This window comes from Lytechinus pictus, chromosome 19, assembly GCF_037042905.1.
Source record: "Lytechinus pictus isolate F3 Inbred chromosome 19, Lp3.0, whole genome shotgun sequence".
Lineage (NCBI taxonomy): Eukaryota > Metazoa > Echinodermata > Echinoidea > Temnopleuroida > Toxopneustidae > Lytechinus > Lytechinus pictus.
Window position 1 is genome coordinate 2063244 of NC_087263.1, and position 15479 is coordinate 2078722.

Consider the following 15479-nt stretch of genomic DNA (forward strand, 5'->3'; position numbering starts at 1 on the left):
AGTAGAAGTAGCAGCAGCAGAAGTAGTAAGTGGCAAGAATAGTAGAATTGGGAAGAGAAGCATTATAGTGATGAGGAGTTAGTAGTATTTGTGTAAGTGTTTAACTAATAAATTGTATGATGTGTTATGGGATGAGTGATTTTTATTTCTTTATATTTTTTATCTTTATATTTTTTACTTGTGAAATAATGCATATGAAATCCTTAAGGAAATGATATTTCCATACGTATACGATGGAAACAATTTATGAAAATGTAATTTTAAAGGAAATGTCAGATGGCTATCGATTTATCAAATTAATTATTCATTACGTAATAGCCTACCTCATTGTCACACATGTACTTGCATAATTATTTCCAAAATCAATTGGAATTTTAATATACAGATATTGAATATGCTTTGAGTGACAACTTATAGAAAAAAGAACATTTCACAGAGAGGACTGGTTTATTACCATAAAGGTTGAAATATGATGCAAGTAATAGATAACGTTTTGATATAACATTTAGAAGATTTGATGAACTAGTCAAAGTAGATGTATAGATAAAGCATGATGAAATCCCATATATCCGTGACTCGTATATTATTTTGTATCATATCATGTGCTATTAAATATTTCATATTGTACGTATTCAAAACTGACCACACCTCATGAAGTGTACTTCATTCGAATCCATGCAAAGCGTACTCATAATTACAAGTAGATTTTGTATGCCATTATATAGTCATTTATTCCGCATTTTTCGCATTATACGGGGAAACTCTACACAACGCACCAATTCCATTGAAAATGCAGGTCAAATCAAAATGGAGAGCTGAGAGGCTTTTGTCGAAAGTTGGTGGACTGGGACAGCATCGAAATCCCTTGACTCTGTACAACGATATATTTGCAATTGTTCGTCCGGTGCAAAATCTTCGGATGATCTGCTGCCCCAGTCCACCAACTTTCGATAAAAGCCTCTCAGCTCTCCGTTGTGATTTTAATTACATTTTATAAGGGATCGATGCGTTGTAGAGCGTTCCCCCGTAGTAAATGCGAAAAGCCTCCCATTTATACAGTCACACCAACGAAATCGACTCCAAACCAAGTGTTGGTATGCCATTGGTAATAACGTAATAGCGTTTGTGTATGCTTGGGTTTGTTTTCGCGGTGTAACTGAAGCATCACCAGTAATTAGTCTGCAAGCACAGACTCATATTTGAAACCATAACCAATTATACCATGTCTAGAGTAGAGACTACACGCCTAACTCTCCGTCTATGTCAAATAAAATTGGTACAGCCAGCCACGGTACATAGTGAGTCTAGTCTCACTGCTTCAGACTCTGCATTGTGCACTATGCGAAATGCGAAAACCAGGTGTCTGTGCCTGCAGACTAACCGATGATCATAATTAATGTTACTTGTATTATTTTCATTCACAGTAGGGCCTACACGCCATGAATGTATGATTAAATATATATATGTATGTGAATGAAAATGTAAATAGACATTTGACGCGGATAAAAACTAAACGTAACAAAATCTTTATTGTTCCAAAATAACAAATATTCTATATTTCAGTACTGAAATCATAATATAATACATTCGAAAATACATTTGTCATAAAAACTGTCGGTAGATTACGTATTCCTCAAAATAAAGACAATATAAAAAATACGTTTGTTGGAGTTAAGACCACAAGCACATTCTGATATAATTGTCAAATAAATTGTGCATACCACAATTATTGAACACTTAGTTCCGAACCGGAAAAATAATGGAAGGGCGAAGACGATCCTGAATTCCTAATATAACAAAATGAAATTCTAAAATCATGGCAAATATATCTATAAATACAAATCAAATAACAAAATAATAATACATCACTTAGTATAAAAATTATGCGTTGATAAAAAATTAATGTACAGAGCAGATATTGGAATAAATATTTACATATATTTACATAATATTATTCACATACAGTATTACAAGAAATATAGTTTTAAAATATCAGAGAAATAAATGTCAAGAATTATCGTTTTATGACGATTAACATGATCTAAAATATAGCGTTCCAAAATCCTTTTCAGACATGTCTTTAAAAGAAACTTCTGATATGCATAGTCAGTTTACAAATCACCGCACCTGATTTGTTTAAACTTGAATAGATTACATGAAAATATTTTTTGTCAAGACACTGACTGATAAATTATTGCAGCATTTTGATTATTTCTCTTTAACACATTTAATTGACACTATTTGTGAGAGATATTCCATATCAGGACGGTTGTGACTGTTATACTCTGTACGCATTTCTTCTTTGTTCTTGAGGCTTAGTGATGTCTTAGACTCCTTAGACTTCCTTGACATGTACGACAACGGACCCGGTGACGTCTTTGAGGTACTGCGAGTCGAACTCGACGAGGACTTCCTTTCGTCCTCGAGCTCTTGCCTTGAATTTTATCTCCTTCGATATCGTTTCACCAGCTTGTATGTTTCTGAAAAACATACAATTTTTTTTAAATAACTGCTTATTACATGTACGATGTACCGAGGTACAACACCATACGGATGATTCAAGAACATAGAAAATGTATTGTCGAATGCTCTTCATGAAAAGAACAACCTATACGTCTTTGTCGAAAATTGGTGAATACAAAAGCAGCGTTACGACCTGGAATCTTGACAAAATGACATGATTATTTGCATTTTTTTTCGTCAGCTCCAAATCTTCGAACGAAACTGATGTTTTTGTTCATCGATTTCCGACAAAGCCCTCCCTGCTCATTGTCATTTGAAGGGTATTTTCAATACATGAACTATATTTTTTTATTCGTTCTGCGTCGCGATGCGAAAACTGTTTTCTTGTTTTCCTCTCGTGATGGATGCATTTCTTCCACTCTCTTAGAAGCATTTCAGTAAGTATACCAGTTCTAAATCCCTTAGTAGACTACAAGGACTTATGGCGGTTGTCCCTTAAATCAATGGTGGCATAGACCAACGTCCTGCCAAATGGTGCCCTGATGGGTTTCAAACACACGGCCATCTGATTGTAAACTCGGGGGTTTGTCAGAGTATGGCGAGCAATGTGTTCCAAAATAACCTGACTTCAATCGGAGTTTCATATCAAAACCCCTTCACGACGACTGTTACACTTCTGAATAAATTACAATGTCGAACATGTTCATTTTTTTCTTCTTCTTCTTCTTTTTCGTCTTCTTTTTCTTTTTGTCTTCTTCTTTTCTCTTTCTTCTTCATCATCATCATCTTCTTTTTTTTTTTCTTCTTCTTCTTCTTCTTTGTCTCTTTACTCATTTCTTATAAAGCGTAAATATACTTACTGATGTTTTACGGTGAATGGTTTGACAAGTTTCGGAGCTTCCACAACAAACTCGCAATCGGTCAGTGTCCTTTGAAGAGGGTTCTTGAACCCTACCGTAAGGCAGACCTCTGACCCGTTGACCTCACCTTTGACCTCTAGGTCAGGTATCTTGAGTCGGATCTCATCAAGAATCGTTGCAGTCTTGCTTGATTCCTGTATAGGAAATAGATAAAGCGAAGCAATGACATGTTTTTCAAGGTAGAGGTTGCGTCGTCACGGTCGGAAACGTGGCTCCTATCCTATAGTTTTCTTGCTATAGCTGTCTCTATCTTCAGACTAGATTAATTCTCTCAAGATCACATTTGTGGGTTAATAATAATAATAACAATATGCACCATTAATATAAAAGTTCATACGTTTTGAAGCACTGCTTACTAATATCCCGGCTTTAGCAAGGTCACACTGATTGGACATTTGATTCGAGTATTCATGGAATTCCCTTCTACCGAGTACCATTTTACTACCCGTTGGTGGAAAGTGGGAAATTGAGACAAATGCTTTGCTATAAGGACGCGAGTGCTGCGGGGAGGGGATTTGAACCCCACACCTTGTGGTTCAAATTTTGAAGACATCCGCTAATCCACAACACCATAATCAGATAATAATGGCTCTTCCCTCCAACTTACTATACAGATGGTCCGTGGAATCATTCGTTTTGCCCAAACATGATGGTACCTCTGCTGGCGAGATACTGAATCAGAAACATGAATTCCAATCCGTTTAAAGGTTCAGTGATCTCTGATGCAATCAAGGCAGATCTAATTTATTTTCAACAGCGCCACCTTGTGGTTTCGTCGTGCACAGTTGCTATATTCCTCAAGATTTGAAGAATTTGGAGCACTAAATCCATTGACTGTAGCATTTTAATAATTTCTTGGCCTTTACAAACCTTACCTTGACCGAGACGATCCCGAACACTGAGATTAATGCCTGGTCGTCGATCTTGTCGAGGTAGTCATCGACCTCGATGCTAATGTTCTTCTCGAGCGTTTCCCCGGGACCAATCTTGAAGGTCAACTTCTCCCTCTTTATAGATTCCAGCGCAATACCTTTAAAGAAATAAACAAACATTAAAGTAGTTTCGATTTGATAATAAAGAAACATGAAGCCTATTTTTTAATAGTCCTAATAACATGAATTATCGCTTCGCATTTCCATTTCATTATCACCCCCCTTCAGTCTATTTTACATTTAAATCTTACATCTTTAAATCTTTCTAGCAAATTTTGTAGCAAACCTTCATTCTTTCTCATATTTTTTTTCCTTTTATCTACATTAACCACTCTCCACCCAATCGTTAGGAAGGAATTCTTAGAATACTCGATGCGCCCGATCAGGGAAGCCGAGCTAAAGCCGGGGTTAATATGCAACGCTTAGAAAAACTGTATTAAGTGCTAAACAAATGTTGCATATTATTGTATCTGTTTTAGTTGTATAAATATTTTATTTTGTTATATTTATAAAAGTTGATGCTATTATTTTAATGGCAAAAAGAAGCTGCATATTAACCCAGGCTTTAGCTCGGCTTCCCTGATCGGGCGCATCGAGCATTCTAAGAAATCCTTCCTACCGATTGGGTGGAGAGTGGTTAATGTAGATAAAAAGAAAAACAATTATGAGAAAGAATGAAGGTTTGCTACAAAATTTGCTAGAAAGAAAGCTATTATTTTAACATGGAATGGAACAAAATAAATTGAAAATTGAAATGAATGATATTCAGTTTATGATATCTACCGATCTTTTGGCAACATTGCATCCTAATATTTGCAAATTAACATGCGCACCTGTATAATAGCAGCTTTCAACATTCAACTTCATGAAAATTGTTCGGTCCTTGTCGCATTTATTCGTAGCCTTGACGCTGACTCGGAATGGGTCGCCGATCCAGACGTCACTGATGTCATCGACGACGAAGACGACATCGTCAACCGACCCGTCTTCGCGGTAAACACCGCGGCTCATCCCCTTGTTGACCGCGTTCATGACCGCTGCACGTTCCTCCGCAGATCCTACGAGAACATGAATTTCGAAGTAAAAGTTTTACGTGCGTAAAAGTGACAAGTTATCACGCTCCTAACTGAAGCAAGGCATTCAACATTCTCTCAAACAACTTTTCTGAGAATAGAATAAAACACTTATCCTTTTTGATGCAGGAAATTAATAAAATAGAACATAATGTCACCGAAGGTATGATCGTTTATGTGCTAAATGACGGTTATCTTTCTAAAAGTTTCCGACCAGCGTAACAAAATGGTGCACTAATCAGCTCTAAAATCTAGTCATATAACTTTTGGGAAGCAAATTGCCCCTATCTATATGGCGCTCTACTACTCTGTACCGTTTTTTTAGGGGGTGAGTTGTTTGTGCTTGTCATTTTGAATATACATGTTGGCAAATTTAGTTTCTGTCATTCTCAAAATCGAGAACTTGTAACGCGAAGAAGTAGCAAACCGTTTTTGCGACTTACCTTCAGGAAACTTATACTCCGACGTTACGTCATTCCTGGCATCACTCCCCACGGCTTTGGTGCTTATGTTCTTGCCCACTGAGTTATTGGAGAGACCAATGTGTTTGAAGCTTGCTGACATGGGGTCATCGGGGTTATGCTTCCGCTTCCGAACCTCCCAGGTAACCCTGTCAGCATTGACCTCCGCGAATACGAACCTGATGAAAGGAGAAGGCAGGTAACACATCTCCTCAACCATGTCAACATTTTGACCTTGTCAAGGGCAACCAATAATTGTTTGAATTGTGATAACCACGGTCTGCAACTCGCGGAATGACTGTGGTTATTATTTTCATCATTAGATATAATCTGATTATTAAAACGACAAGATTGGTATTCACTACCCCCGGAAAGTTTAAATCTCCTCTTGATGGATGAAAGGTTAAATATATTATTCGTTAAAATCTCATTGAGGTACACTGTAGTTGCGAACATGCGTTTAAAAAATAATTGTGATCTTCCTATATCATATTTATACGCAAAAAGATGCACATACCATTTTAAAGGTCAGGGGAGTGTTTCATGAAGGACTTGATTGTCGGACGTTTTATCCGACAAATCCTGTTTTATCCGACAGTTACCATAGTAACAGTGCCTCTCAGCCAATCAGATTCAAGGAATGCTGTCAGATCTGACAACTTGTCGGACAAAACTGTTGACGAAACAACACTCCCCTGAACTCAGTGTTACAAAGAGTTGCGATTGATCCGGTCACCCTCAGTTGTATGGAAATCCACCAATGTCATAATTTCTACTACGGTAGATTTGCACAATGTCATTTTGTAAATAAAGAAAAGCACACTGAATTTTCAGGAAAATAATAAATGTATAAATATGCATGACATTTTGAACAAAGTATGCATTTTAGATATTACCCTGGCTGGTTTTTCATTGTTGTGGTTGATCGCTTCAATCGCAACACTTTATAAGACGAGGCCCTGGTATTATTTCAAAGAGAGGAAAAGTGCGAATAGGTAATTCAGAATACATCCATCATATCCATGGAGAAGAGTGGTTGTCAATGTCTGAAATTTCCTGATATATGACAAAAAATGGCGTCTGAATCCTGTTTAATGGAGATGAGTAGCAGCTCGATGAACATGCATACATGTACACGTCGCGAAACATCTTACAAAATTGTGTTTAAATCATAGGTTGTCGTCACTTACCTAAAAGGAAAGGCGCCCCGATTCCCACAACCTTGTTGGAATGAGTACTAGTATCACTCATACTTTACCGAAGAGGTAATGATATGAGCCCGTTTACTTACCGGGTGTCATGTCCCTGGTTCACCAAACCTCGTTTGACCGCAATCACAGGGGCAGGGCCACACTGGAATTGCCCTGTTAATAAGAAAATACACCTGGGGCCTGTTGCATAAAACTTTTTACCTGAGAAAACTCTGGTAAAAACTGAAAACTAAGGTTAGTCTGATTTCTGCCATTGACTTTAACACACCGCAAAAACTCCGGTAAAAACAACCTGAGTTTTCTCAGGTAAAAAGTTTTATGCAACGGGCCCCTTTTGTTAGACCCTTCCCTCACTCATTGGCATTTTCACAACTAGGCCTTTTTAAAGATAACTTTCTGAAGGTTGACAAGAAACTTGATATCGTACATTATTAGATAATTTCGAGATTCCGTTTAAACGAATAATATCTTGCAAATTTGAATATCCGAAATACAGAGTAGAGAGAATTTGTATACCATCACTAGTTTCCTGAGGCGTAGCGTCCACAGCCTGCCACCCTCCTAGTCCAGGATCTAGATCCGGTCTTGTCATCCAGGCCTCGTTCCAGACGTGGAAGTTCCACACCGAATCGTGACCTCTCTTGAGGTCGTTCCCCCAGAGGTCAACGTACTTATCGATGGTCATATTGTCGTCGGTGTCATGGGCTGAAGCGAAGTTGGTGACGCTCCGTGCGGGTATACCAAGGCAACGCAGGATGGTGGTGAAGACTCCAGAGAAGACCCAACATTGTCCGTACCTGCGTGAGGGCGGGCGACACATTAAACAGCCATATATATTAATAGAGAGAGATCGGCCAACCCGTTTGGGTTAACAAAATGGCGCAATTTATTAGTGAATTGGGTTTGCCTAACAAAGCGGCATGCGCCACGTTGGTAACCCACTGAAACCGGGTTGGCCGAACTCTCTATCAAATATGGCTTTGTGAACAGTATTAGACATGTGAGTGTCGTACTTTAGGAGACTTAGGCCAAGCCGCGATGAGTTAGTAAACATGTATCAAATTATGCTTTAGTAGGCACTTCACAGTATATCATCATAATGATAATAATGGTGATGTCTTATTGAGCGCATACACCGTCCAGAGATGCTCTTGGCGCTAGCGCAGCAACAGTTAATTTGGATATATATAAACAACTACAAATATAAATTTAAACGAAGTCAATAAAGAGATCATTGATGGTACCACTGCAAATTAGAAGAAATACTGTACTAACACTCTAAAGTAATTTGCACCAAAAAGACAAGAATGAAAAATCAAGATTTTGTAAGTCCATCGTCATTCATTTCGATAAACAAATGACGTCGATAACACTTTAATTGCATTTCCAATAAAATGGACTGTCATCGATCAATGTTTTCCTGGAGAATGATAAAATCTTATTAACCAATTTTTCTTTGAAAAAAACCCCGATACTTAACACTAGGTAGTGGGATCGAAAGCAGGAGTCAAACTCAAAACATAACGGGCTGGAGTTAATACACTCTAAAAACCAATCAGTTAAAAAATGATCAGTTAATAGGGTCAGGTGGGTGCAAATGTTATTCTAGTCATATTTGACTATTTTCTAGTCATATTTTACCAGAACAAGAGTTGTTATTTTTTTACACGAAAAAATGTCGGAAATGTGATCAGACATATTCGTTACACCCAACTGACTACTGGTCTAGTCAATTTGACTGATTTGCTTTAAGAGTGTAGTAAACAGAAAGTTTTCGGTTCCACGACGCACGAAGCCTTTGGGAACAGGACAATTTATTGTCAATTGCCTTTCATAAACTAGAGCAGTCTTTGTCAAAGGTTAGTGATTCAGAGAAGCAGTTTCGTCCTTGACTCTTGACAAAGTTCATATTGCTATTTTTCGTCAGTTCAGAAACTGACCATGAACTGCTGTTTGGTTCACCAATTCAAGGTTCAAGAATAAACCTTGAACCTTGCAGAAAGACCCTTTCACGGCGGCCATTTTGAAAAATCCAAGATGGCGGCCATATAGGGGTCGGTGCAGATGAATCATTGGTTCACCAATCAAAAACCTTGAACTTTGAATTTTCGCAAAGACATCTTAGCAGTATATTGCTATTTGACGGGTGTTTTCAATCCATTTGTTGTTTTCTTGATTCCTTCCCGTTGCGAAAGTCCCTATCATTGTGTATAATGCATTATCATGAAGATTAAATGGGATATACAATACATATTGCCATGATGCCATGGCGAACTTACAGAACAGGACTTCCTGTTTCTTTATACTCCTCTAGGATCGCCACACTGCCGTTCCACTTGGTGGGACTAGTACCATCATCATAGGATCCACTCCAGTTACCGACCAGTATGCCTGTAAGACCTCGACCAGATTCATTAATGATCGAAGACATCACCCGAGATACCTTAAAAAACACACAGAAGAGAAGACAATCAATTTGTACCTATGTACCGATATCAAGCCGTTATTAATTTTGAAGAAGCAAGAGTAAACAACGATAAAAACATTTTTCAACACTTTTTGGAAGTTCCCTTTGGCAGCAAAGCTGTTGGGGGCAATATTGGTACACCATACAGAGTTTATTATCATTATTATTATTATTTAGGCCTGTAGATCACCATAGATAAAGCCGAAAGGCAGCGTCCACTCGTCTCAGAGCAAGGACAACATTTCTAAACTTCTGTATCTTTTGATAACTCACCTTAACGGGATTCCACCTGTCTTCCGCTTTGATATGATCCTCAAGAAGCTGAAAGACCACTTCTCTGACATCAAGGTCGAACTGTCCAAAGTTCCATTTCTTGGCGTGGAAGTTCTTATAGGATCCACGCCAGATAAGACCCATGTCCTCCATGACATATTCCTGTCTCTCGTCTTCGCTCTCGAGGAACACCGAGTCCTTTTCACACCAAGGGTTGAAGAGCATGTTGATTTTGTTTTTCCTTTGGGCAAACTCTCGTCGCACGCCAGACTTGAGGTACTTGACAATGACGGTCAGCATGTAGCAGCCAACAATGGCTGTGGGGGCGCTCTTCACCTTTACCTGCAGGTGCATGTCCAAGATAATTGTACAAATAATTATCGTCTTATTTTAGACCTTAGCAGTAAAATAATCGAATTATATACCAACACAGATAATATAATCTTAGAAGATTAATTCCCAACAAATATGAATTTGTTTCTGGATATTCAATATCCCTTTCAAGGGAGGTATGCAAAGCTTTGGAATGAGATCAAATTGGTTGTGTGTCAACATTGCCTCCAGTAGGCCTACCCCTTGGTAATGTTGGCATTCACTAACTCGCATAGAAGGTTGTCATTGAAGGGCCTATTGCAGTACTGGCCTATTGCATTGTAGTAATGCAAGGAATGTCCGAGGATAGAACTAATATTAGAGGAAGTAAGAAGAAAGCAGGTAAAAGGCATTGATAAAGGCTAAGGACCATACCAATTAACTATGTGACATTATACCTTCACAGATTTTTCCTCGATCGATTCAACATTGACACTCCATTCTCCTTCTTCATTTGGACCGTTCAGAGGAAGGGTTATCATGGTTCCATTCGTAGGTCGGGGAATCTTTGCTACAATAAAAAAAAAAGCAATTAAAAAGCGAATGTGAACAGACGGTGAACAACCCTAATAGATAATGTCGGATCACTCTTGGTTAAAGGCAACGCTATACCTGCAGAAGGTGACACTCTTAAAAATGTTGGGCAACATACTGTCCACACAACAAGTGGTTAAAACTTGATCCAATTCTGGGTAGTTTTAAACCAATAATGTGTGCTTTGGTTGAAAACTAGACACAGTATTGATTGAAAACTACCCAGAGTTAGATGATTTTTTTAACCAGTTGTTAGACAGTATGTTACCAAACATTTAAAAGTGTACCGTCTACCCATTTACTTGGATATCGTAATGCAGCAAAAAAGAAAGATTCAGAGCTAAAAACAATAAATATTGCAAGAAAGTTAATTACCTTGGGTGCAGCATACATAAAGTTTTGTGTGAATATAAGTCAATTTTGTAAATGAATTCCACTATTATATCACAAATTCATCTTTTGGAAACATTCTTACTGTTTACAGCAAATCGTAGAAGTATCTTTTCTATTTCTGGACAGTACTTCCGGTTAAGATTGACCTCCATGGTGAATTCTTGACCTCTCCTGACAATCAAGCAAGGGTTTCCACTCGCGTCCTGTTCAAACTCATCGGTATGATGTGCTTTCGCATTTTCTAATTCCTAAGGATCATTAAGGACATAGAGAAAGCAGGGAGTCATGTTCAGTTTACATCGGTCTAATCTACCTTCCTAATGAACCTGACATGTATTACAAACTAAAAAAAAAAGAGATAGATTCCCGTATGATGGATCAAAATCGGACAATAACCTTGAATTTAATTGTGTGATTGGGTTTAATTATGAAGCATAATGCGGACCTTGGTATTGCAACAACACCACTACCATTCTCATTCTAATGGGCGCAACAACAACATATCAATAATACATGATGATGTTGATAATGATGATGACGGTGATGATGTTGGTGTTTATGCTTAAAACTTAGTCATTACCGGCACCACCATCATCAAAACCATATTCTTATTATTATTCTCGTTTATTTGGTTTTTTTTCTTTCCTCCTCCTACCCCTTATCAATCTTTATCATTATTAACCACGTCATCATCATTATCATTATCACTATCTTAATTATTATCTAATTTTTATCATTTTTGCTGATGTCATTTTAATCAATTGAGTAATAAGATAACAATAAAATGAACAAATTCGCTTTTACAGGAGTTTGCTACATCTGTTGCAATGATCATTTATTTCAAATTCATCGCACGCCATTACAAGCATATATATACTTACAAATAGATTAACCCCAGTAACGGAGAGTGATGGCAGATTGGAGAGATCAGGGGCCGCAGGAGCTGGAACAGGAGCAGGGGTCGATTCGGAGGCATTGGCAGGGGCTGGTTCAGGCTTCGCAGCTGGATCGCTTTCCGCCACAGCAGGATCCGATTCTCCTGGAGATGGATCCACTGTCTCTTCCACTGGGGGCATATTAGCTCCACCAGCTCCTCCACTGGCTGCAGAATCAGCAGCTGTACCCGGGTCTTCCGTAGGTGCTGTTCCACCTCCATCCTCCCCGGCTACCTCAGGTCCAGGAGACATAGGGGAAGTATCCGCAGGAGGAGCATCATCACCAGCATCCCCTTCATCATCGGAATCGAATCCTAGTTCCATGGAGCTGAAGTTGATCTCAAACCACTCCCATCCTGTTTTCTTGGGGTCTGAAGAAGAGGAGCTCCGTCCATCACCTGATCTGTTGACTGTACCGGCCGGAGCTTGGCCGGAACTTGATCGGCTTGAACCTGAACCCATCGTTGAAAATCTTTGAAAGGAGAAATATATTCTTAATCAAAGCACACGACCATCCCTTTAAATAATTACTTTTTGGAACGTCTACTTTGATAAGATGCAATAGACAGCATTTTACTGACATTGAACTGATGACGGTAGGCCCCAGAGGCGGATCCAGGATTTTCCCAAAGGGGCACATGAAAATTTGACAAGCAAAAAAAATATATAAATATATATTTTTTTACCTAAAATTGAAGGTCATTTCGCTCGCGGAAAATTTGACAAGCCAAAAAAAATGTAATCAAACTCAAAAGGGGGCACACTTGGGTAGAAACGGTATATTATTTACATTACAAATTTCGATTATGTCTGTCAAAAGGGGAGCACGCCCCCCCCCCCCCCCCCCATCCCTGGATCCGCCATTGGTAGGCCCTACAAGTTATTCTACTTTTCCTTCTGCAACGATAATGTTAACACTTTACCTCACTTGTTAGTAATGGTAATGGAAGTAATCAAACCTATATACTAACCGATACGAGTAGAGAGGAATAATAAAACTCACATTATTGTTACGAACATAAAATTGCGGTACTTACATTTTATTTGCAGAAACCAGTTAAAAGCAAGAAATCCATGTGATGATTGTTGTTTACTATGTGTTACTACTAGGCGATTGTAAACAGGAGACCGTGACAACTCGACCAACCAATCATTCACCCCATCAAAACCTGGACCAATTCGTCCATGTCCGAAGTGGAACCGAATGTACTCTGTGTTTTCTCATTGCCTTATATCATGTTTTGAAACTTAAAATTAATGTGTCTCATCATAATTACGCATGACAAGGGACTAGAAATCATGATCTGTCTAACTTTCATTCATTGAAAATATTGTTTTGTTTATATTTGAACCATAGGTTATATTGGATTCGACCTTGCGGAAAGGCCGAAGTTTCTATGAGCGAGTTGGCAGCCAACCCATGACTGGCCACTCGCACGTTGAATTGTGTCTTTTCAAAGAAATCCAATGGCCTCCTTCCTTTTGGTGTAAGAGAAAATCGATTTCTATTGAAAGGACAAATCTGTCAATAAAGGTACCCCTTTTAGGATCAGCGGTGAAGTCGAGGCATGCGTAGGAGAGGAGTTTGAGCACCCATGCGTAGTTGACAGACGAGATATCAACTCAACAATGTGTTTGTTTTTGATTGACGACATCGAATGATGATAAAGGAGTGAGTATATAAATGGAAAAATGTATGGATGAATATTGATTCATTGGTAAATATGACCATTATATTATTGATTAGAGTATTTTTTTTCTTAATTTGGAAAGTATTGATCAGCCAGATATTTCGAACTTTCAAATCCCACTCACAATGTGCCATATTATAACCTTAATGAGAGAAGTGGCATATTATAATTAAGGAGGCCGTGATTCGAACATATTAGATGCTATCCTAAAAATCATCGAGCATACATGGCACAATGACCCTAATTGGAAATAAGCCATATCGGCTTATTGGGCTCTCCTGTCAAGGTATTTCCATACGTTAGTTACACTTCCACCTGTTGTATCATACATGAAAAATCAAATCGAATCAATCAATCTACCTTGGGCTCTTCAAAGTGTGTCCCGGTTGCCTAAATTTTATTTTCTTGGCTGTTTGAATTTGAATCAAGAGAAATACTGACAGAGGCGTTCGGATGCCAATGGGATTCTTCGCACGGCCGGTACGTACGATGCATACGACTTTAAGAACGACTGGTAAACCTTTCTGACCCTCTAAATAATACTAATGAACATTTAATAGTGAGTATCATTTACCACACACAAGAACAGATCACCAATCGTTCTTAAATTCACTCTTAACTTACGAACGACCCCCTGTAAATCTTATCAACAGTAGCAATTATTAAAATATATTTCATGGTTAAATGAACCACCATAAGCCACAATTAACCAAGTTATTGTTACCTCTCGCTTGGCGTCCCGTTGCCATAGCTACATAACGCGTTGCCGGTAAACAACGGAGTTGGTTGCCGACCTCTATTATATATGTGCAATCATAGGAAAATAACAGATAACTATCACACTATTATTTCGATATTCAACTTGGACGGAAAATAGGCCTAATCTCAAGAAAAAATATACGACAGCATATAGTTTTTTCTATTCATATGGGGCTGAAATATGACTGAGTTCTTTTTTACAGAGGTTGGGTGCTGAAAATTTTTTAATCAAATGCAAATCAAATTGATTATGGAGATAAAGTTGTTTTGAAATTGTATAAAATTTTTATCTCCATCGCCCCAAGGAACGTGATGGTGGGATGAAAACAATGGCGGTAAATTTATGACCTGGTTACGGTTTATTTTCAATTGGTCTAATGCCAATTCAGCAAATTACCAACTCGTGTACTATTATTAGGTCTATACCATCAGTTCGTCCACTATCCTCATGGTCTAATTGCCATTTGGTCCACTTACCATTTCGTCTAGTAACCAGTTGTTACAATAGCCATTGAGTCCGTATACCATTTGTTCTACTTGGACCAAGTGTTAATTCGGCGAAATAAATGAAAATACAATAGATATTAGACCAACTGGTTGTGTGACGAAATGGTTATAGACGAACTGGTGATTATACGAAATGATGATTGAACCAAATGGTTATTGGACCACATGGTTGACGAAATGTTGATGGACAGAATCGCATTAGACTAAATGAAGGTATACTGTAGACAAAGTGATGAGTGGACGAGTTGGCAATAGACGAATTGGCAATTTACTCTGGTTGCGACCCCCTTTGGCACTATTTATCTGCTTTATTTTTATAATTTATTGTTTACACAGATGACTTATCGATCATCGGCAGGTCGGTCGCTGGCTGGTCATACATTATCTCCTTTATCATCATCACCATCGTCGTCGTTACCATGATTATAATAACCATCACCGTCTACATCATCATCATCACCATCATCATCATCGCCATATCACCATCG

General features: G+C 38.3%; 1 protein-coding gene across 1 annotated transcript; it reads right to left on the reverse strand.

The window, feature by feature from the left end:
- Positions 1–1526: 1526 nt before the first annotated feature.
- On the reverse strand, positions 1527–13367 carry LOC129283368 (protein-glutamine gamma-glutamyltransferase 4-like). The gene is made up of 13 exons (XM_064113669.1): positions 13072–13367; positions 11981–12506; positions 11182–11347; positions 10571–10683; positions 9801–10142; positions 9340–9503; positions 7577–7857; positions 7141–7213; positions 5832–6028; positions 5149–5373; positions 4259–4413; positions 3324–3517; positions 1527–2480 (listed from the first exon to the last, which is right to left on the reverse strand). Exons 2-13 carry the CDS (start codon positions 12494–12496, stop codon positions 2336–2338), a joined length of 2571 nt encoding a protein of 856 aa, XP_063969739.1. The 5' UTR covers positions 12497–12506; positions 13072–13367; the 3' UTR covers positions 1527–2335.
- Positions 13368–15479: the final 2112 nt, after the last annotated feature.